Source organism: Apus apus, chromosome 13 (genome assembly GCF_020740795.1).
Source record: "Apus apus isolate bApuApu2 chromosome 13, bApuApu2.pri.cur, whole genome shotgun sequence".
In the NCBI taxonomy this organism is placed as follows: Eukaryota; Metazoa; Chordata; class Aves; order Apodiformes; family Apodidae; genus Apus; species Apus apus.
Window position 1 is genome coordinate 5,622,964 of NC_067294.1, and position 20,041 is coordinate 5,643,004.

Genomic DNA, 20,041 nt, shown 5'->3' on the forward strand with positions numbered 1-20,041 from the left:
CGCCCGCCGTCGCGCCGCGCCCCGCGGTTTCCGGCAGCACTTCCGGCGGCGGCGGGAGGGCCCCGCGCCGTCCCGCTCCGCCAGCGGCCCGGCCCAGCATGCCGGGGCGGCCCGGCCCGCCCAGCCGCTCCGCACGCCTCTCTCCATGCGGCTGGCCTGCAGCTCCTCCGCGCCGCCGTGCTCCCGCCGGGACGTGACTGCGGGACGCTGCTTGGCCGCCCGCCCGTCCCCGGGGCTGCCCGGTGAGTGAGCCGGGCGCCAGAGCCTCTCCGTGGGGCGGAGGCTCCGCAGGGCTCCCCCCGGGCGCTCGGTGGGGCCGGCCGTGCCCCGGGAGCGCTGCCCTTGGGTCTCCTGAGGCTCCTCGTGTCCTCCCGGAGGCTGGAGCCGCCTCGGGGTTGTCGGGCGAGGCGCCCGGGAGATCCGGTGGGTAAGAAGATTATGAGGTCTCCGTGCTTGTGCAGCCTCGGGCCTCGCCTTGCTGGCCGTGCTGTTGTGAGGCTGGACGCGCAGCTGCTGGGCCTGGGGGCTGCTCTGGGTTGCCAGGCTGAGGGGATCCCGGGAAGCTGCGGTGTCCAGGTGGAGCTGCAGGGGGTCTGCACCGAGCTGGCGGCGCGGAGCTCGTAGCAGGGAAGGTGTTTTCTTCCAAAAATAAGTAAAGAGCTAACGTGTTGTTATCTTGGTTAATTAAAGCCAAACGTGCACGCCGATGGTGCTGTTGGTTAACGAGGTGATTAGGAGGAGTCTTTGTTGGGAGAAACACGGTGCTAGGCAAGTGCATAACATGAAATGTGTGTTTTTAGCAATGGAGGCTCCGTATGATGGCACTGAAGTAACTGTGGTAATGGAGGAAATAGAGGGCACCTACACTTATGCATCACCAGTGCCATCTAAGAAGAAAAAGAAATATAAAAGTGCTGGTGATCATGGAGAAAAAGCTAAAAAGCCCAGGTAGGTTCTTTCTGTCTTCATTTAGCTCCTGCTAAGCAGTTTTCCTTGTTTCTGATAAGAATGAGCTTTGCAGTGCACTTGGAACACTTCAGAGTGTAAAACATCTTACATCAAACACTGACTTGTCACTTGGGGCCTGCTTTGACATCCTTGTCTTTACTGGTGCTGCTGTTGCTGGGTCTAAAGTTTGTTTCCCCCAGAATAATTTACCTTAGGTTCTTTCTCCTTACTGCAGAGGGTCTCCTCAGGGTCTGAGTGTTCATTTGGTTAAAAGAATGCATGTACAAGTAGAACTGAATGTCATGTGCTTGTCATTTGACCTTGAGACCAACATAAACCTTGTGGATTTCTTTTTCCAAAGGAATTTATGTGGCATGAGGTTAATGTTTCCGGTTCTGGTTGCGTTTCAGATCTGCTTACCTCCTCTACTATTATGATATTTACTTGAAAGTACAGCAAGAGCTTCCCCACCTCCCTCAATCTGAAATCAACAAAAAGATCAGTGAGAGTTGGAGGTTGCTCAGCGTGGCTGAGAAAAGCTACTACTTGGAGAAAGCCAAGCTAGAGAAAGAGGGGTTAGACCCGGTAAGTCATTTTCCTGGCAGTTCTTTGCCATGTGAAGAGTCACTTCAGTGCTTACACAGCTCTGTGGGGGGAGGAATCATTTAACTGCAGGTTCCAGTGTGTGTTTCTGCTTAGGACAGGCTGGAGAGAAGTGGTGTGTGAGGCTGCTGCCTCTTGCTTTTGCATTTGTTCAGTCAGGGAACAATGTTTGGAAATCCAAGATGAATGAATCCGGTGCCCACTGACAGGGACGGTTGTTATTTCTGTGTCATGTCGTCAGGGTGATTGATGGGGAAGTGGATGACAAAACCGGGGCTGAGGGGTATTCTGCCAACTCTGTCACGTGGAGAAATTCCCAACAAACTACTTCAGGAAACCATTTGAACTTTAGGCACTAAAATGGCAGAATTGAGAATGGAATCTCTTCTTGTTTTCATTTATTCCACACTCTGTTTTTGCCCACAGAACTCCAAGGTGTCCGCTCGGACCGCAGTAGTTCCAGACATTCCAGGTTTCCGTAAGATTCTTCCTCGCTCCGATTATATAATTATTCCCAAAAGCACTCTTCAGGAGGACAGGAGCAGGCAGTCACTGGAGCTGTGTGTGACACAGGGTCAGGCAGCACCTGAAGGGATGACTGCTTCCACCAACATCTCCCGTGATGCCGTGCAGAACGTCCTTTCCGTGGACTCCAGCCAGGCTGGCATTCCTGAGCAGTGCATCTCCATTGAGGGGCTGGCAGAAGAGGCCACCTCCTTTGCTCAGCCAGATGCTGTGGAAGAAGTGGTTGCCTCAGAGGTTCTCTCTCACTATGTTGGGCCTGTGACAGAGAAGGTGGCTGGAGATCTCCTCCTGGATGAGGCTTCTTTGGAAATAGAAGGGCAGCCGTACCAGACAGCCCGGGTGGTTATTGAGGAGACCCTGGTGAGCAGCTCCACAGACATCGCGGTGGCTCGTCCCCAGGTTTCAGATGCTGTGTCTGTGGTGACTGTGGTGACTGGGAGGGTAAGTTGTGACACTCTGACTCCTGTTGGCATCTCCCCTGACATGTCCGGGTGCTGTTGAATGCAATTTACTGGAGATCCTTGGTGGCTGCAGGAGATCCAGTGTTACCCACCAGGTGGGCTTGGCAGTGAGGGGAACAGCAGCTTCTGCAGCTCAGTGGTGGCAGCATCACTGCTTGCAGGTTGGCTGAGCCACGTGCTGATAGCACTTGTGCCTTGAGATGACTGATGTTTTGAGTTGTTTCTTATAATTGGGCTGGGTTCTACAGTTGGACTACGAGATTTTGGGGAGAAAAATGTTACCTCTGTGCTTCTGGTAGCTGTTTTCTTGGTTGCAGAGAGGTAGAAGTGGAGTCCTTTTAAGTTGAGGTGTTAGGGGTTGGTTATAGAAAACCTTATTCTGTGGAGCATTGGACCTGCTGTTTTCAATGGCAAGCTGGGGTCGTTTCCAGAGTAGATCTGATAAGGCCATTACTTTGGAAACGATCACTTCTCTTCCCTACTTTCTGGTCTCATCAGTTCTTAACGTGTATGTTCAGTGGCCGTTTTCATGAGAGGGTGGGGAACTGGTCACCATGTCTCCTGTTTTCTGCATGTTTTTTCCCTTTGTCTTCATTTTAGAACACTGAAGAGAGTAGCTCTTCTGCACCTGCTGCACAGTTCATCATGTTACCTTTGCCAGCTCATTCTGTGGTGGAGAACCCAGCATCAATTAAATTGGTAAGAAATTCAGAGGCTTGTATGGCTTTTTAAGGTATGGATACGTTTTGAGACAAACCAGAGGTTTGTCTTGAAGATGTTACAGTAGGAAGGATTTGATTATGGTTCAGCTCTTAGGGATAATCCAGTTTGGAGTCATCAGGTGAGCTGATATATCTTTTGTCTCTGGTTTTATGCCTTGTTTATGCTGGTGGGGTCTCTGACTTCCTAGTGTGTCTTACAGGGGCCTGCTTCTGCTCCATTTTTCAAGGAGTTCTTGGAAACAGATGGAGTTAATGCTGTCACAGCACATCTGGCCAACAGCAGTTTCTGTGTTGTTCTTTTCAGGGTCTGCCATCTCCATTCTCTACTTGGTTGCATGTTTGTCTTCATGCCAGTGTCCCTCCCTTTAAGAGCAAGAATCAGCTCTTAAGACAGGAAGACAGGAGCTCCCCAGTCTCCTGGGTGGCTGTCACTTTGGCCACGTGACAGCAGAGAAGCAGTGAGCTAAGGTTGTGAGAACCTTGTAAGAGGTTGTGTGGCCTGTTGCATGAGGAAGAATAGTATTATTTCTCTAAGCACTTCAGCCACCTGGATTTCTGTACTCATTGTAGGTCTTCATCATGCAGTCAGCTCTGCAGCTCCTTGTGTTGTATAAGCTAGCATCAAATCCTATTTTCCAGGTCCTCTGTGCTTCCAGCTGGTGGCATACAGCAGATATTTATAGCAGCACATGACGTGATGTTCTTCCAGGTGTCTTAGGGAGAATGAAAATACCTCAGGATTTTGTTCCTGAGAAGGACCTACCTAAGATTGTCTCATTTATTTGACAGCAGCACTTGCATTTCTAGGAAAAAAACATTCCTAGTTAAGGACTTATTGCACAACAGCTCCCTCAGGAGTGTTGAGTACAGAATATTGAGAAGTGCTACACTGACAAAAACTCCATGTGTTGATGCTGTTGTCTTGGCAGAGATGGTGGGTTCTGCTGTACTTGTTTTGATAAATGGTGCCTGATGGTGCTGCTGGTGTTGCAGTAGTTCACAGCAAGTTAGAATAAAGCACCAGGGAGTATCTGACCACTGCATACAACATCACTAATGAAAACTGCCTGTACATCATGAGTGCTTGTCTTCAAATCTTGTTGCCCTGCTGACATGAGTCCTCACTGTGGATTGCTGTTTGAATCATTTTTACAGCATCTTATTGGGACTTTTTCATATTGGCAAGAGAAATGTTGCATTACTGTAAACACAAGATGATCTTCTCCAGGAGGTCATATGCATGGTTCATCTCTGCTATTTGATCTGAATTCTGGTAGTAATGGAGGCTCTTGTACAGATGGAGCATTTATATGGAGCAGTTACAGTGCTGACTCATGCAGCTGTGTGGTGGTTGATTATTAAAAGGAGTAACAGTGGGAGCTGATGATTGGCTGGATAAGGTTTGTAAAGTGCTTACAAGTGAAAAGGGAGCAATGAGCACAGCTTTGTGGTCTTCAGCTCTCCAGAGGGATTCTTGACAACTCTCGTTTCAGACAACCACCTATACCCGCAGGGGACATGGGAATTGCACCAATCCTGGCTGTTCCTTCACTTATGTCACCAGACATAAACCACCAAAATGCCCGACATGTGGGAACTTCCTGGGAGGGAAGTGGATCCCAAAGGTAAATTTGCTTTTCCTTCTCTGATGTTGAGACAAAATCTGCTGGTTTTGTGTACACCTGGGATATTTCTAGACCTGGAGATCTGGCACAAGAGGTCAGATAGGTCAGATCTGATTCTTGCACATGTTCAAATGTGTGTGCTAGAGCAGGTCACCGTTGTGGAGGACACTTGGCCAAGGTGAGACAGACCCAGAATCCCCACACCTTGGGTAAGGACACCACCTGTAATGGTATCAGTTAGAATAGATGGGCCTGCATTTGGTAACTCCCTCACTGAGAGGACACATTCTTCTGGCCCTCTGCCTGCATTATAGTTCCTGTGATTGGAAGGCATTGCCTGTTCTTCCTGCTACAGCCTCAGCTTAGCTCAGGGATTTGGTTGAACCATTTGTTCTGTGGTAATTTATATGTGTCTGAAGTTTTACAAATTAAGGTTTCCACTTAAGTTATTGGCGTCTGTACTAGCTGTGTACAGCAAAAAGTACTTGCTCCTTAAACCTTGGCAATGCCATGGTAATTAGTCAGCTCTGAAGAGATGTGTTTATTAAATTTCTCTCTGAAGCAGGGCTCCCTGGGCACAAGTTAAAGGATATTCTCAGTGTGAAAATTTGCACTGATACTCAGTGGCTTTATGTGGATTTGTTCTGAACCTCCTTTGCTTTGTGTCTAGATCCATTAAGCATTTAGGGGCAAGAACTTTTTTAACCACCTGACAAACTTCCATGTTTGAGCTGATGTTTGGTTTCCTCCATGGTAGGATTCCAGTGATGATGTCTCAGCTTTTGTTCTCTAAACCTGCTAAAGTAGTAGTGGCTAACTGCAAAAACATGTTTCTGCCCCAATATGGGATGCCTGCTCCTGCTCCCTGTAGGCATGCCTACACTGATCAGAACTGGAGGCTTCTAGAGGGGGTTGTCTTGCTGGCTTTCAGTTTTATTCTTGCTCTTCTGGGAACACGTTTGCATAAACAGCTCCACTTATTTTTATGGTGTCATTCCTTGGGAAAAACATGTACCAGAAGGTTTTTTTAACTGGTAATAACATCAGTAGAAGAGATACTAAGTTAGATGCATACATTCCTGTTCCTTAGAAGTGAAAGACACTAGATGATAAGAGATCTGCTTTTAAAAACCAAGAATATCCTTCTGAGTATAAACTCTGTAGGGAGCTTAGAACTAGTATGTTCATCATACCAGAAACTCTTGGTCCCATTTCTGATATCTTTTTGCATGTTAACCAATTCAGTGTTCCACTCTACCTTCATTGACCCCAGCACAAGGCTTCTGTAGCCTTAATCTAGAAGGCAGTATTTTTCTTAAAGTCAAAAAGCCTTCCTGAGCAATTCTCTTGAGTCCTGGCTCACTCAAATCCAGGCTCTTCTGAATGTAACCAAAAGATACAAATTCTCTATCCCCTGGGTTCCTCAATAGTGTGGAAGAACAGACAGCCTCAGAGAGCTGAAGCTATGAAAGGGAAGTGTAGGAGGTGGGTCCTTGTTACACAGGGTGGTGGGTGAGTTTGTGATGTTGATGCTAATGGTGATATTTGAGGGAGTTGAAGAAAGGCTGATTCTTCACAGTGTCTAAGAATAACACAGGAAGGGCCAGGAGGCTAGATTAAATGTTAACAGGGACTTTGCTGTCGTAGGAGATGATGTCTTTCTGCTCTCCTGAAGTTCACTGCTTCAGCACTTCAGGATTTTGGTCTTTTGATCCAGCATTAAGTAGGCCAAAGCAAACCTGGCATGTGTGAAGGGAACTAACTGACCTGTGAAAGCTCTGAAATGTGACTTTCTCTTTGTTTCTAGGAAAAGCAACCAAAAAGCAAATCTGAGCCAAATTCAGGCACCTCTTTAAAAAATCCAGCAGCTAAAAGAGGTCAACAGCTCACATTCCCAGAGCCAGCAGCTGTTAGTGAGGGTGCCTCCAGGTCTGCCTTGGAAAGCTCTGAAGCTGTCAGCCAGTTGCTGAGCTCTGTGCCTGGGGGAGGGCAACTGCGGGAGACCGAGTGGGAAGAAGTGATCGTCTCCGAGGCTCATGTTCTTGCCAACAATGTGCTTGCTGAGGACAGGGGCTGCGCTGCTGCGGTGCCGCTGGGGCAGGAGGGCCAGCGACAAGGAGATTCTTCTTCGGAGCAGGCAGAAAAAGATGGCACAGGGCTGGGGATGCCACCATCTTCTGAGGCATTGGGTCCAAACGCCCCTGCAAAGAAGCTGGTGGGGTGAGTCAGTTTTCCATATGTTCTGAGAGAACAGGATGTCTGTTGGGTGCTGATGGGACTAAACCAAGAAACTGAAGGCTGTTGGCAGTGCTTCCTGCAAGACCTGTTCTGTTTACTGTCTGTTTTCTGCCCATTCAGGATTGTTCCTTTGAGATTGTGTTGTCCATCAGAGCTAATTTTTGTTTGAAGTGCCAAATTGTAGTCACAGAGCAGATGTATCCTTAGCACTGTTTCTCCCCTCCCTCTACTGCAATAGCTGGGATTCCTGTGCTAATCAAGCACAGTTCAGGCAAGAGAAGAAAACAGGAGTGGAGAGAGAATCCATGGAATTGTTTTCCAGTTGTAGCTCTTATCTTTCAGAATTGATGCTCCAGCTGCTACACATAAAGGACAAGAAGTGAAGAGCAAACCAAGACCCAAGCCCTCCTTGCTGGCTGCAGCCAGACCCATGCGAGCCATTCTGCCCGCGCCAGCCAGCGTGGGGAGAGAAACCAGCACGGAGCAGCCCAGCAACAGACAGGCCTTTGTCAATACTGGTAAAAGCAGAAATCTCTGGTATGGTTTGGGTGTACTTGTCTTTTCTCACTGTTGAAGTGGTCTGTGTCAAATACTGAGATATGTCTGAAGGGAGACAGTGATCTATACTAGAAAAAACACTTGGGAGTGCAGTAAATGGGCCGTGAAACACCTGCTTGGTGCTTGGGTCATGTCAAATTCAGAGGAGAAATCTTACATAACTGTTGTTTTCTCATATCTCACCTGCTATATCCTTATCTTCCTTCAAGACAAGCATTCCCCTGTGAGAACTTCAGGCTTGAAGCCCAGTACACTGAAACAATTGGGCCAGTCAGTTCTGCAGCCACCAAACGTCGAGGAGAGAAAAGTACGTATGGTTTGTGCTTCCAATGCATATTATTTTCCTGTGGGTTTTTGTGTTGTGGTTTTTTTTTTCATAGATTAGAGGTATCACCTGAGTGGTGAGAAAAATAATATAAAAATGAAGCAGCCTTATAATGATGAGATCTGTGACTGACAGTTTTTTTGAGATGGCTCAGAAGCAGCATGGATGGTACATGGTTGAGCGTAGGAACTGAACTGAGAGCTGCTGTTGGACAGTCCTTCTGTTGGCTGCTTTGAGAACCTCCCACCTTCCTCCAGAAGATGTAGTGAGGATCTCCTAATGCTTTGATAATCTGACATGCAATACTGAGTACTGAGTCTTTCAGCTGTGAATTATAACTGAATATGCCAAGATGCTGTAATAATTCTGTTTGAATTGTAGTGCTTTAGTATACAAAACAATGTGTTGTAGTCCTCTGATATTAAATAAACTTTGATTCTTGGGGGTAAAAAATGCTGATAGGTATTGCTTACAGGGAGTGTGTATTCAGTAGGTGTCTCATGGGTGTTGTTTTTTCTGCTTTCAATCTCTAGCAGCTTCACAGTGCTTTGACCAGCCGAGCATCTCAGGTTAAAGTAGTGGAGGTCAAACCAGACATATTCCCTTCCTACAAGTACAGCTGCACCGTAACTTTGGTGAGAATATTTCAGATGATGTCTTACACCATGAGGAATGTCATCTCTGAGATGAAACCATTCTGTGACTTTTGTTTTACTGACTTGCAGAAATGTATCTCCTGTTTCATGTAAGACTGTCTGTTCTGTGTAGGGACCTGGTGACCTAATCCAGGCTGACTGTGCTCTGTTGCTGTCGTATTTGGGACCTTGTTAAGAACTGGATTTTTAATTCATGCCCTAGCACAGTCCTCATCCCTTCCTTGAGTTCAGCAGGGAGGATCGCTGGTTTCTAAATGAGTTTAATGTGTGAGTGTTTGTGGTCTCTGGAAATGGTGCCAAAATGTGTGAGGGCCAGTTAAAATACTCTCTGCAAAGTGAGAGGGCCTGCCATTTGACCTTTAAAGGAGGTGTTACAAAGTGGTGAAAAAGCGCATGATATTCAAGCAGACTTTTCTAGAATCCTGCCAGCACTGAAAAGTCAAGGTCAGCAAACATCTCTTCTGTGTCATTCAGGATTTGGGATTGGCAACATCACGTGGCAGAGGGAAATGCAAGAACCCCTCCTGTAGTTACGTGTATACAAACAGGCACAAGCCTCGGATCTGTCCAAGCTGTGGATACAATCTTGCCAAAGACAGAGCTGAGAAAACAGCAAAATCCCTGGTAAGGGTTGGAATCGTTTGTCTCATCAAATGGCTGTTGTGGGTGGGCAGGGAAGTTACCCTAGTTTGCAGGTACCAGTGGGAACATGTTAATTTTCTCTCATTATGCTAAGCTTTTTTAATGGAGTGATGTCCTGTTGGAAATACTTGTGGTGATGTTTGTGCTGTCCAGCTCCTGCAACAGTGGAGCTCCAGGCTGAGAATGAGACTGAGTGCACTCAGTTCTACCACTGGATGTCTCTGTAGCTTAAAAATACTGGGGATATCACCCCTGTAGTCACATTTGTTGTGTCAGCTTTGTTGAACTTCAGACTTCATCAAGAAACTCCCAAGTATGCTTTACTTTGTGGCTAATGTCAATGTAATTAGTACATCTTGTATTAGAGCTTCCCATTTTTAGGGGTTTGCAGTGCAGCTTTACTTCCAGCCTGCATTTGTTGTTGGATGAAGTGGGGGTTTTTTTCTGTTGTAAAAAGATGTTTTTCAGTTGTCTGCTCTTCTACATGGATGTAAATAATGAATTTTGTTTTTTTTTTTTTATTTGTGGTGCTTTTGCATTTGAAGCTTCAAAGGTTATCTTTTCTCATTCAGAAGTGGGTTGTTTTGTTGTTTTGAAATTAAAAAAGGAGCTGTCCTGTTCTTAGCTGAAATGCCCACTCAGCATATAGACTGACTGGGGTAATATGGCTCTCCCACTTGCCTTTTTTATTTTGAAGAACATAACTTTGTGTAGTGTTCTTTAAAAAAAAACCAAACAAACAAACTGAACTGGCTTGTGTGAAACTCATGCATAAGCAGCTGTGTAAGGAACAGCAGTGCACTTAGCTTGCATTTTGAAAGGCATGTGGCTTGTCTCTTCCTTATTTAGGTTTTTTTTCTTATTTTCTGTTTTTGTATGTGTTTACCATTCCTGTCACCCAGTTCATTGTTGTCTCTCGGCTTTGGACTGATCATTTATCTCCTTGCTACGCTAGACAGAAAAACAGGCTGAAATGTTGGCAGAAGAGTTTAAGTGATTAAACAGATTGGCTTGTTTGTGTTCTCACTGTTCCCCTGAGTCACCTAGAGTTTCATTCTCCTGTGCTTGAGCTTTTTGGTTTGACAGCATATGTGTGTCAGGGGTGTGTGTGTGTGTAAGGATGACAGTTGATCAGTTGTAATTGATCAGTGTGTTCTGCACACTGCAGCCCCAAGATCTTATTTAGTACTTGACTTCTTGCTTCTGGAGAGATGTGCAGACTGCTGTGGCTGGTTGAGCAGAGGCCACAGAAGAATGGGATTGATAACTGAGAAAAGCCGTGATGAGTGCCAGGATTAGTGAAGTGTTAATATGCCTGTTGGTGGTTGTTCTCACCCTCTTGATCCTCCATCTCCAGTTTAGTGCCAAATCTGTGATGGTCTAGCAATATTACAGGAGTTCCTGAAAGGCTGGGCTGTAATAAAGTATTTTTGCTGAAGTAACTTAGGCTTGAGGCTGCTCTCTGGAGTCAGTGACTGAGCAGTGGAGAAGTCAAGTCTGCTGCGTACAAAGGTTACTGTGTTTCTCCTACCTTAAATTCTTAGGGCTTTGCAATATTTCATCCCCATGCTCGCCTAGTTTAATATGTGAGTGTTTGATTTTCTTTCTAGGAGGTCAGTCCGGGTCAGTCTGATGTGCTGAACACCAGTGAGCCCCTCACCCCATCCCAGAGGGAGATCCAGCGCCAATCCACCCTGCAGCTGCTGCGCAAGGTAGTGCAGGTCCCAGAGAACGAATCCGAGCTGGCCGAGGTCTTCACGCTCATCCAGGAGCTCAACAGCTCGCGGCTCATCCTGTCCAACGTGAGTGAGGAGACAGTCACCATAGAGCAGACCTCCTGGTCAAACTACTATGAGTCTCCATCTACGCAGTGCCTCCTCTGTAGCAGCCCATTGTTCAAAGGGGGACAGAAGTAAGATTCTGTTTTAGACTTGTGACTCTTTCAACCTCGCGCTGATATTGTTACGTGACAAGCGTGCCTGGAATAGTATTTGCTTTAGCCCCTGGTACTGAAGCTGGTGTCAGGGACACTGCATAAGCTACGTGTCTGTAGAAAGGGTTGGGCTGGTTAGCAAGAAGCTGTTTCTGTTTCTCCTGTGCAGTGTAGTTTGTCATAGTTACCATTTCTGTACAGCTTGATCAGAGACTGGCTGCTAAGTCTAGATGTAATTTTATTATTTTTTTTGAAACAGAATCTTTTTCTTAGTCATCCCTTCTTTGTGTCCCAGTCTGATGTTTTGAGGCTGACAGAGGTAAAGTTGTGGGATTATAGATGTGCATGGTGTGATTTCCCTTTTCTCTCTCTTCCTGATATGAATATTTCCTATGTGGATCTTTTTGCTTAGGATGTTTTTGTTCTTTTCATGGCTTAGCGTGGGCTTGAGTGACTCCTTTTTTGGAACAAACACCCAAATAGAAATCTGAAGGACTAAGAAATCACCAGTGTATAGGCTAGATTACCTTAACTGGATTTGTATGAAAGCCCATAGGATATCTCCTCACTGAGCCTACCAAACATCCTCCTGTTGCCTAAAGCCTGAGGTGAAATGTTTCCCACAGCAAAATGTCAAGTTGTTTATTGTGTTTCTTTCCTCAACAAAAAAGATACTCTTGATACCAGTTAAGGATGTTTTCTTTGCTCTGACTAGTACTAATTGACATTTTTCCAGCAGAGATCCTTGTTACCCTCAGTAATTTTTACAGAACAGTGCTGTCTTGCAGCCTGTTCCTCACCTTGTGACTTCCCAACCTGTGCACTGTCAGTCCTTGCTGCAGGGGTGGGCTGCTCAGCCTGGGACTCTCCCTGGTCCTCCAGCTGAACCCCTGCCAGCCAGGGGAGCTGCTGTGGCTGATTCCTGTTTCTCAGCTGGACAGCTGTATTTCTGCCACTAGGGCACAACTGGCATTATCCTGTCTGAACTTCCTCTTTCCCAGCTGTACTGTGGAGGAGCAGGCCCCTCCAGATGTTTGTGTGCATGGACAGGCTCTCAGCTACAATGTGTTGCTACTCACCAGTCATTGCCCCACAGCAATAAGGGCATAGATTTTCTCTATGGCAGCTGGGGCCATAGATTTTCTCCACCTCTCAAATACCATGGGCTCAAAGTATAGAGCTGGAGAGATGCCGTAGTGCTGTTAAAAGAAGGTGAGTAGTGACCTGACTCTCCCAGGTGAATCCATTTTAAAATAGATTATTTCTTTCCTGGTGTGAAATGATGTGAGCTGGCTTAGACTGACATACTGATGAACTGATATAACTAGAACATTTGAAGTTACTGCAGGACTGGACCGAAAAACCTGTTGGCTTGACTTGGAGTCATCTTTTGTTGTCTGTTACAGTTCCCTTGCTGGTCCTCAGGAGTGCTGGCTGCTGACAGCTAACAGATTACAGGTGGTTACAGCTCAGGTCAAAGTGTGCTTGAACCTGCAGTGTCTGGCCCTCCATAGCTTCACTGATATTTACACAGGTAGGAAAAATGTAAGCATGCCAAATTTGCAGCATGACTACAGTCTGAACCCCTTCAGGAGCCTTGAGACTGTACAGGCTGTTGTCTTTGCACAGAAAAGCCTATTCCCTGCTTCAGTGTATTAACTTAAATTATTTCTGACTTGCACTATTCTGCTCTTTCTGCAAGTTAATCTGTAGTTGTGAGAAAATCATGTATGAATGCTTCAATGGGAGAGGCTGTGCCTTGCTTCACTGGTGTGGTTCTCCTCTGTGTGAGTGATCAATGTTGAGTTCTGCGAGGCAGCCCCTGAGGTCACAGTCAGACCTCTCTGCAGGGTGCAGTTTCTCCTGTTGACTGGCAAGACTCAAGTGGCAGGCACTGTGGGCCTCCTGCAAGGTAGCATGATGCTGGGGAGATGGATTGGCTGCTGTTCTTGTAGCTCTTTGAGTTTCGGTGCAAGTCTGTGAAAGGAGGTAATCTTGATGTGCATAGAGGACAGTCCCAGAAGAACTATCCAGCTGTTTCCATTATCCTCAGCACCGAACTCGTACCAGTATTTTCTGTATCAATAAAGAATATGTTTCTTTATGCATAGCCCTGCAGACAATAACTGTCCTATTTTAACTGCAGGCCTTTTCAATGTGGGTAACAAGTTGCTAGTGAGCTTGGATCTTCTGTTTGCAATCCGGAACCACATTAAACTTGGAGAGGATCCCAGAGTGGCTGTTGGCAACATCCTTGACTCTGTGCAGGAGCAAACCGGTGCGTTTTCCTTCTTGTTTTTTTACCATGACACTTACACACCAAACTGTGACCTGCTGATGATTGTTAGGCTATCAAGAGGGAAAACTCACCTCTTGTGATGTGGTATGTTTCTGTTAAATGACTTCCTAAACCAAATAGTACCTCTGTGACCAGTTCTTTGTAACAATTCTCTGGAGGACAGGTTTAGTTCTCCTACGCAGAATAAAAACCTGTCCACTGACTTCAGGAAGTGAAAGCTGAAACAACAGCATGTTCTCTTTTCAGAGAAAAGCCTGAGCCCTGAGGAGCGGGCTCAGCTCCAGGAACTGCTGTGCAATGGCTACTGGGCCTTTGAATGCCTGACAGTCCGGGATTACAATGATATGATCTGTGGAATCTGTGGCATAACCCCCAAGGTGGAAATAGCCCAGAGGAATGTGGAAAATGTCCTGGCACTGAAAAATATAGAGGTAGGCTTCTCACAAACTTCACGTCCTGTTGGTGTTCATAGTGGATCTCGTAGTGACTTTTGCTGACTCTGGTCTTTGTGATGCACGAAAACTACATGCGAGCTCTGTGAGCAGTTTTCTGCTGATGCCTGGCAAGAGGATGTGGCTGGAGTGGTGATGCCTGCACTTCCTCTTAGAGGTGTTGATGTATAGTTCGGGGAAAACAAGATCCTCTGTCCCTGGACCACAGCTTTTGTCCCACAGCCTCTACAGCAGACACCTTGGATTATTGTTGTGAACTTGGCCTTCTGCCTTTGACACAAAGGCATTCTTTTTTTCCCCCAATAGCAGTTTCCTTGAGGTGCTGTCTTCTCTAAAGGGGAAACAAAGCCCTACTGGTAGTGTGCAGCATCTCTGTCTTTTATGTCAAATAAATGGTTTTGACTCTTTGCCCATGGAAAGTGCTTGTGGGGAAATCTAGGAGCCTGAAGTAATCTTGTTACATTTTGGGCTGAGTTGCCTCCTGGGTAGTCTTCATGCCTTGAGTGAGGCTGATACAAAACTGTCAAATTAACTGGTTACTTGTATTTGACCAGTGTGTTTCTTGCTTTTTCTAGTTTACCTGGCCAGAATTCTTGTCATCAAGTGAGGTGAATGTAGAAGACTTCTGGTCAACGATGGAGACAGAGGTGATTGAGCAAGTGGCTTTTCCTTCTAGCATCCCCATCACAAAGTTTGATGCCTCTATTGTTGCTCCTTTTTTCCCTCCACTGATGAGAGGAGCGATGGTGATCAATACTGAGAAGGACAAGAACCTGCATGCCCAGGCAGTGCCAGGTAACGGCTGAGGTTGTTCTTATTAAGGGAGCACTTTACCTGGTGATGGCTTCAGTCTTCTGGTGCTATTTAGTGTTGAGAACTGGTGATGCATGACTCTTTAAATGTTGTGTCTGCTGAGCTGGGGTGAGCTCAGCTGTTCTCAGGGCACTTAGCAGCTTGAGCTTTGGCCTGCCCAGTGAAGCTTGAATGTACTGGTGTGCTCTGATACATCTGAGACCTGAAAACACTGCACCCCAAATGAGATGTGGCCTTAATTGCAGAGGGGTGCAGGCACAACTTGAGTGCTGGTCAGTATTTGTTTCATGTTAGATTGATACGTGCACTGTGAAAGCTGCAGGACTTGGTGCCTCAAGATCATGATCTCGGTAAAGGGTGAATCCTTTTAACAGAACTTGAAAAACAGAGTTGGAGGTGGATGTGTTAGCCCTGATCAGTGGTATCAACATTCACTGTATCCAGAGCATTGGCTGCATGTAACAAGAAACCAAGAGATGAATAAGCTCAGATGCATGAGAGCTAAATTTAGTCAGCACCCAGTTGCCTGAACAGTTTAGACATTAGGTATAAGAAAGAAAACTGTCTTTGCAACTTAACAAGTGTATGAGTTGGCTTTGCAGCCAGGGCTGCAGCTGTTCTAGAGATGAGCTGCAGAAGGGATAAATGGGCTTCCCTGGAAGTGGAGCTCTGGAGAAGGAATCAGGGAGGAGATGGGGAGGGTAAGTCTGGAGCTGCTCAGTCCAAAGGCTGCAGTCACATTTCTCTGCACCCTTCTGTGACTTGTTTATACCCAAGTCTATCCAACCAGTTATTTAAAGGTTACAAACAACAGGATAGACAAGTGCACCTGGAGCCTGCAGCTCTGCTGAACTCAGTCTGGTGACCTCATTATCATAGGATTTGGGAGAAGTGTGGGCTGTGATGTGCCTTGGAACTGGTCTGTTCACAGCTTTCTCTTGCTGGCAGGTTGTTGTGCAATCTCTGCTTTTGTAGTCTTCAGAAGAAATTATTTTGGTAGCTTCCCTTCCTGAGAATGAGTGCTGAGACTTGTTTCCTGCCTTTGCAGGCAATGGGAGTGCCTTGGTGAGGCTCCTTCAGGAAGAAAACTTCAGGCTTGAGCTGATAAGCTCTTACAGTGAGGAGGAGCTGCAGAGCTTTCTGACACAGTGCAGCATCCCCTGGGAGGCTTCAGATACAAAGGTAATGACTTGTTTGCCCACATACCAGCCCGCAGGAGTGGAGCTGTTCTTCACTGTCTTTCCCTCATTCACACTTGCCAGTCTAGATAATTAACTTCTCCTCTGACTGCACTGAGGGTAGGGGTGGGTTAGGAATGAGTGCCTGCAGATGATAGGATAACTTTACACGTGGTGAAATAAATTGAACCTTTGTGGGCTCGAAGGAAGGAGGCCTGTAATTACCTTGTCACAGGCTCAGTGGCGTCTAATTGCTTGTCCTCCTCAGGGTGCTGAGTGTGGGATTAGGAAGCTAAAAGTGCAAATTAGGATTTGGGAGACCTTGTCTGGGACCTTCTCCCTCCCTGGAGGAGTCCTTTAATTTTAGCCATGTACAGACTTTCTCTGTGGTCTGTCTTTTCTAGGACCAGCTCTGCTACTCCCTCCTGGCTCTCTATGAGTTTGTACAGAATGGGACAAGTGTCACACAAACATCTGCTCATCACACAGGAGGGAAAATCTACAAAGTGTGTCCACATCAGGTAAGGCAGCCTGCAGTCAGCAATGCCTTTTATTACCTTGCAATTCACTATTATCTGACTTAACCAGTGTGGAGCCCCCTCATTAAAAAGAAGCAGTGGAGTGGGTCGTTCTGGGCCCTGGAAATGAAACCCACTGCCTGGGGGGGCTTGGAGCAGTCCTGCAGGAGATTTCAAGGTCGCCTGGTGAGCTTAAGCCTGGTCTTGATGTTGCTGCTGAGGTGGAGTTGAGAATCACCTTGTCCTGAACTAGATGAAGTGAATGTATGTGAGAAGGGACCAGAACATCTGTAGAGAAAGCAGTTGTCTGGTTACAGTATTGCCTGGAGTACCCGAAGAGGAGCTTAATTTTCTTAAGACTATTTTTTCCCCATAGTTTTTTCAGTTTTATTGTGCTGCTTGTTAATGATCTTTTTCTTTCCAGGTTGTGTGTGGCTCCAAGTACATCGTAAGAGGAGAAAATGCCAGGGATCATGTGGACTTGTTGGTTTCCTCTCGTCACTGGCCTCCAGTATATGTTGTTGATACAGCCTCTTCAGTGGCACTGTGTGCAGACGTCTGCTGTCCTGGCCTGACTTCCCAGATGTGGGGGAAAAACCAGGGCTGCTTCTCTGACCCCATGGAGCCTCCAACGGTTAGTTACATCCACCTTTGCACTCTGCTACGCCAGTGCAATATGGAAAAGTTTCAGTGAGATTTAATTAACAATTATTTGTTACCTGTGTTATGCCTGAAGATCATTTGACCTGTTAAGTGTCTCCTGACTGACAGCTTTACCAGTGCCCAGCTTCTGAGTGTATCGTAAAGTGTTCAGTGTTGCTTACCCAACACCTCGTGTATTAGGTTCATGCTCCTTAGCAGGAGGAGATGTGCTGGAGGTGCATTGTACCAGCTCAACTCATGAACTTCAGAGCATGTCACTTATTTTGACACAGCAACTCACACGTCTCAAACTTCTGCCGTTACTTGAGAAGTGGGAAAGGGTCACTAGTGCCCTGGGATTATCTCTGAGGGCAGACAAGTGAGGAAGGAGCATACAGAACCATTGAGGGCAAGCCTGAATCAGTTAGCCCTCCCTCTGTCCTGGGTCCTCGTGCTGGTTAAAGTTCAGCAGAGTGGTAGTTTTAACTTGTTCCTCTTAGCTGTGGAAAAGCTGCTTCTTGTTCTAGCTGGTATGTCTCTTTCTCTCTCTCCCAGTATGTGTCCTGCCCGGAGCTGCTAGACCAGCACTACAGCGTAGACATGACAGTGGCTGAGCACTCTGTCACACACCCCATCACCAAGTCCTCTGCACGCCGGATTGTCCACATGGGTTTGGAGCAGAGCAGCCCCCAGGACCCCACAGCTCAGCACCACTGCATCTCCCTCTGTCGGGAGCTGGAGCCCTACAGCGCCGTCATCGCCACCATCGGCCACAGCAGAACCAGCACCGTCCGCCAGCGGCCCATCACCTTCGAGAACGCCACGCACTATTACCTCTACAACCGCCTCATGGACTTCCTCACCAGCAGGGAGATCGTCAACCGGCAGATCCAGGAGGTCGTGCAGAGCTGCCAGCCGGGGGAGGTGGTGATCCGCGATGCCCTCTACCGGCTCGGGGTGGCCCAGATCAAAACGGAAACAGAAGAGAATGAAGAGGGGAAGCAGGAGGATGATACAGGTTGCTGAGTAGTGGAACAGCTTGTTGGTTTCTCTCTGTGGTCGCGTGGAGGAGTGGGCTGGGCCAGCTTCTGTGAGGCTTGAGAGCTTATTTTTACAGATTGGAGGTGTGATGCTGGTGGCTTTGATTGCTGTAAATGACCAAAGAGCTGTGTGCTTCCAGAGTGTCATGAGAGATGCTGTGAGAGTGGGTCTGTCACCCCCCTTGTGAAGGCTGCAGCTGCCTCCCGAGGTGTGCGATGGACCCCCTGTTCCAGGGTGTGGGATGTTGCCCTCCCTGGAGCTGGGCAGTGGAGAAGGGAGCTGCAGTTCTGGTGACGGGGTGTACACATGGTCAAGCACACAGGTTTTTAAATTCTGAATCTTGCTTGCTGACTTCTTTGTGCATATTGGTGGCAGGGCTGGGTGTGTGGGAGCAGGCATGAAAGGCAGATGGCTAAGATGATTTCCCCAAAAAATCTTCTGGATAGATTAGTTTAGGACACGTGACACCTGCTTGGAAATCTTGCAGAGCTCTTATATACATTGGCTGCAAAGAGTCCTTAGTTGCGGAGGAAGAGGAGCTGTGCAGCTTCAACACACTGTATCTTAGGCGCTTCCCTGGTCTGGGATTGTGGGTGCTTCAGATGCAGAAAGTTTCTAGAATTGTTTGTCCCTTCACATAAGCACTAATCATCTAGAAGCTGAAATATACACTGAGTGAGAAGTGTTCTGTAAGTTAAGAATTGACTGGTTGAGCCCCAGGGGAACAAGCTCATTGGAGCTTGTAGGAGCACTGTGTGAGGTGGTGGATGTGGAAAGGACACTCAACATTCTGGATACGTGTTTGGTGAGGTTTTTTTAGCAGTTTCATTCTGTTCAAGCACTTGAGTTTCTGCTGCTCTGCCCTTAGGGCAGCATCACAAGGTATGTCTGTGGGATCAAGGAACAATGATGGATGCAGTGTCACCAGAGCATGCAGGGTTTAATGTTCTTCCCTCAGAGGAGAGACTACAGCTGAGAGCTGCACCCACCCATTCAGAGGTCATTTGCCCTGCCCATGTCCACACAGCGTGGGGTGGGTTCAAGAAGTCTCCTGCTCCTTCAGAGGGGTGGGGCTGAGACCTCTGCCCCTGCAGTGTGTCTGCAGAGCTGTGTGCCTTGTCTGCTGCCAGCTCCCTTTGCTAGTGCTGGTGACAAAGTAACGGGATGGGAGTTTGCTGTGACCTGCAGAAGAAGGAGGGGGAATGCCAGACTGCTAAGTTGCCATCCAGGGAGTTTATTTTGTCTGGGTGAGCAGTGGGGAAGATTCAGAGGCTTGTGGTGTGGTTGAAAACTCCCTTCTGTGAAGGGGAACCTATTGAGTACCGTACTGTTAAAGTAAATGTATTAAGTCTCAGCAAATGCAGTAATTATGGCTTGGGTTTTTTCTGTTAAGAACATTAACTTATTATAAGAGACATTAGTGACTTTTTTCAGTCAGTGATAAATTTAATAAATTATCTCCAATTTTTGGGGTGAAAATGTGGCTAAGTGACTTGTTTCTCATGTACAAGACCTGGAGGACTGAAGTGGGAAAGGGCACAAACACACCGTGCACAGAAACCTTGATTGCAGTCTGCACTGCCCTGGTGGTGGGGAAAAGCCTGGTGTTCTTAAAAGCAAGGTGTTGGAGAGGAACAGCTCAAGAAGTTCTTGGGTTACCTCACCAGTGTCACATCAAATTAATACAGCTAAATGGTAAAAGAACAGGTTCTGCAGTTGGTTGAATTCCCCAGTCTACCTGCTTTTTTCCTGCACTTCCCTGCACAGGGCAGCTCCTGAGGTGACTTTCATAGGAGAGCATCTGCAGCAGGTGCCAGTAACTTCAAGATGTGTCTAACAGCCTGGGCTGGAGCTCCTGCTGC

At 47.0% G+C, this 20,041-nt stretch overlaps 1 protein-coding gene across 3 annotated transcripts; it reads left to right on the forward strand.

Moving 5' to 3' along the window:
* The first annotated feature begins 53 nt into the window (after positions 1-53).
* HMGXB3 (HMG-box containing 3) lies at positions 54-19,662 on the forward strand. 3 transcript variants are annotated; one of them, XM_051631424.1, is made up of 20 exons: positions 54-242; positions 801-948; positions 1,359-1,533; positions 1,978-2,517; positions 3,138-3,236; positions 4,753-4,884; positions 6,692-7,104; positions 7,465-7,640; positions 7,890-7,987; positions 8,539-8,640; positions 9,136-9,285; positions 10,914-11,215; positions 12,643-12,770; positions 13,383-13,514; positions 13,782-13,966; positions 14,563-14,782; positions 15,849-15,982; positions 16,383-16,499; positions 16,921-17,130; positions 17,694-19,662. In XM_051631424.1, the coding sequence occupies exons 1-20, from the start codon at positions 146-148 to the stop codon at positions 18,162-18,164; spliced, it is 4,029 nt and encodes a 1,342-aa protein (XP_051487384.1). In that variant the 5' UTR covers positions 54-145; the 3' UTR covers positions 18,165-19,662. The 3 variants fall into 3 exon arrangements, with proteins under 3 accessions (XP_051487384.1, XP_051487385.1, XP_051487387.1); XM_051631425.1 differs by having other exon boundaries at positions 8,542-8,640; XM_051631427.1 differs by lacking the exon at positions 8,539-8,640.
* Positions 19,663-20,041: the final 379 nt, after the last annotated feature.

Coding starts and splice junctions, on each gene's coding strand:
- HMGXB3 (XM_051631424.1), top strand. CDS start 146: ATGCGGCTGGCCTGCAGCTCCTCCGCGCCGCCGTGCTCCCGCCGGGAC. Junction 2,518..3,137: donor TGACTGTGGTGACTGGGAGG/GTAAGTTGTGAC, acceptor TCTTCATTTTAG/AACACTGAAGAGAGTAGCTC. Junction 17,131..17,693: donor ACCCCATGGAGCCTCCAACG/GTTAGTTACATC, acceptor TCTCTCTCCCAG/TATGTGTCCTGCCCGGAGCT.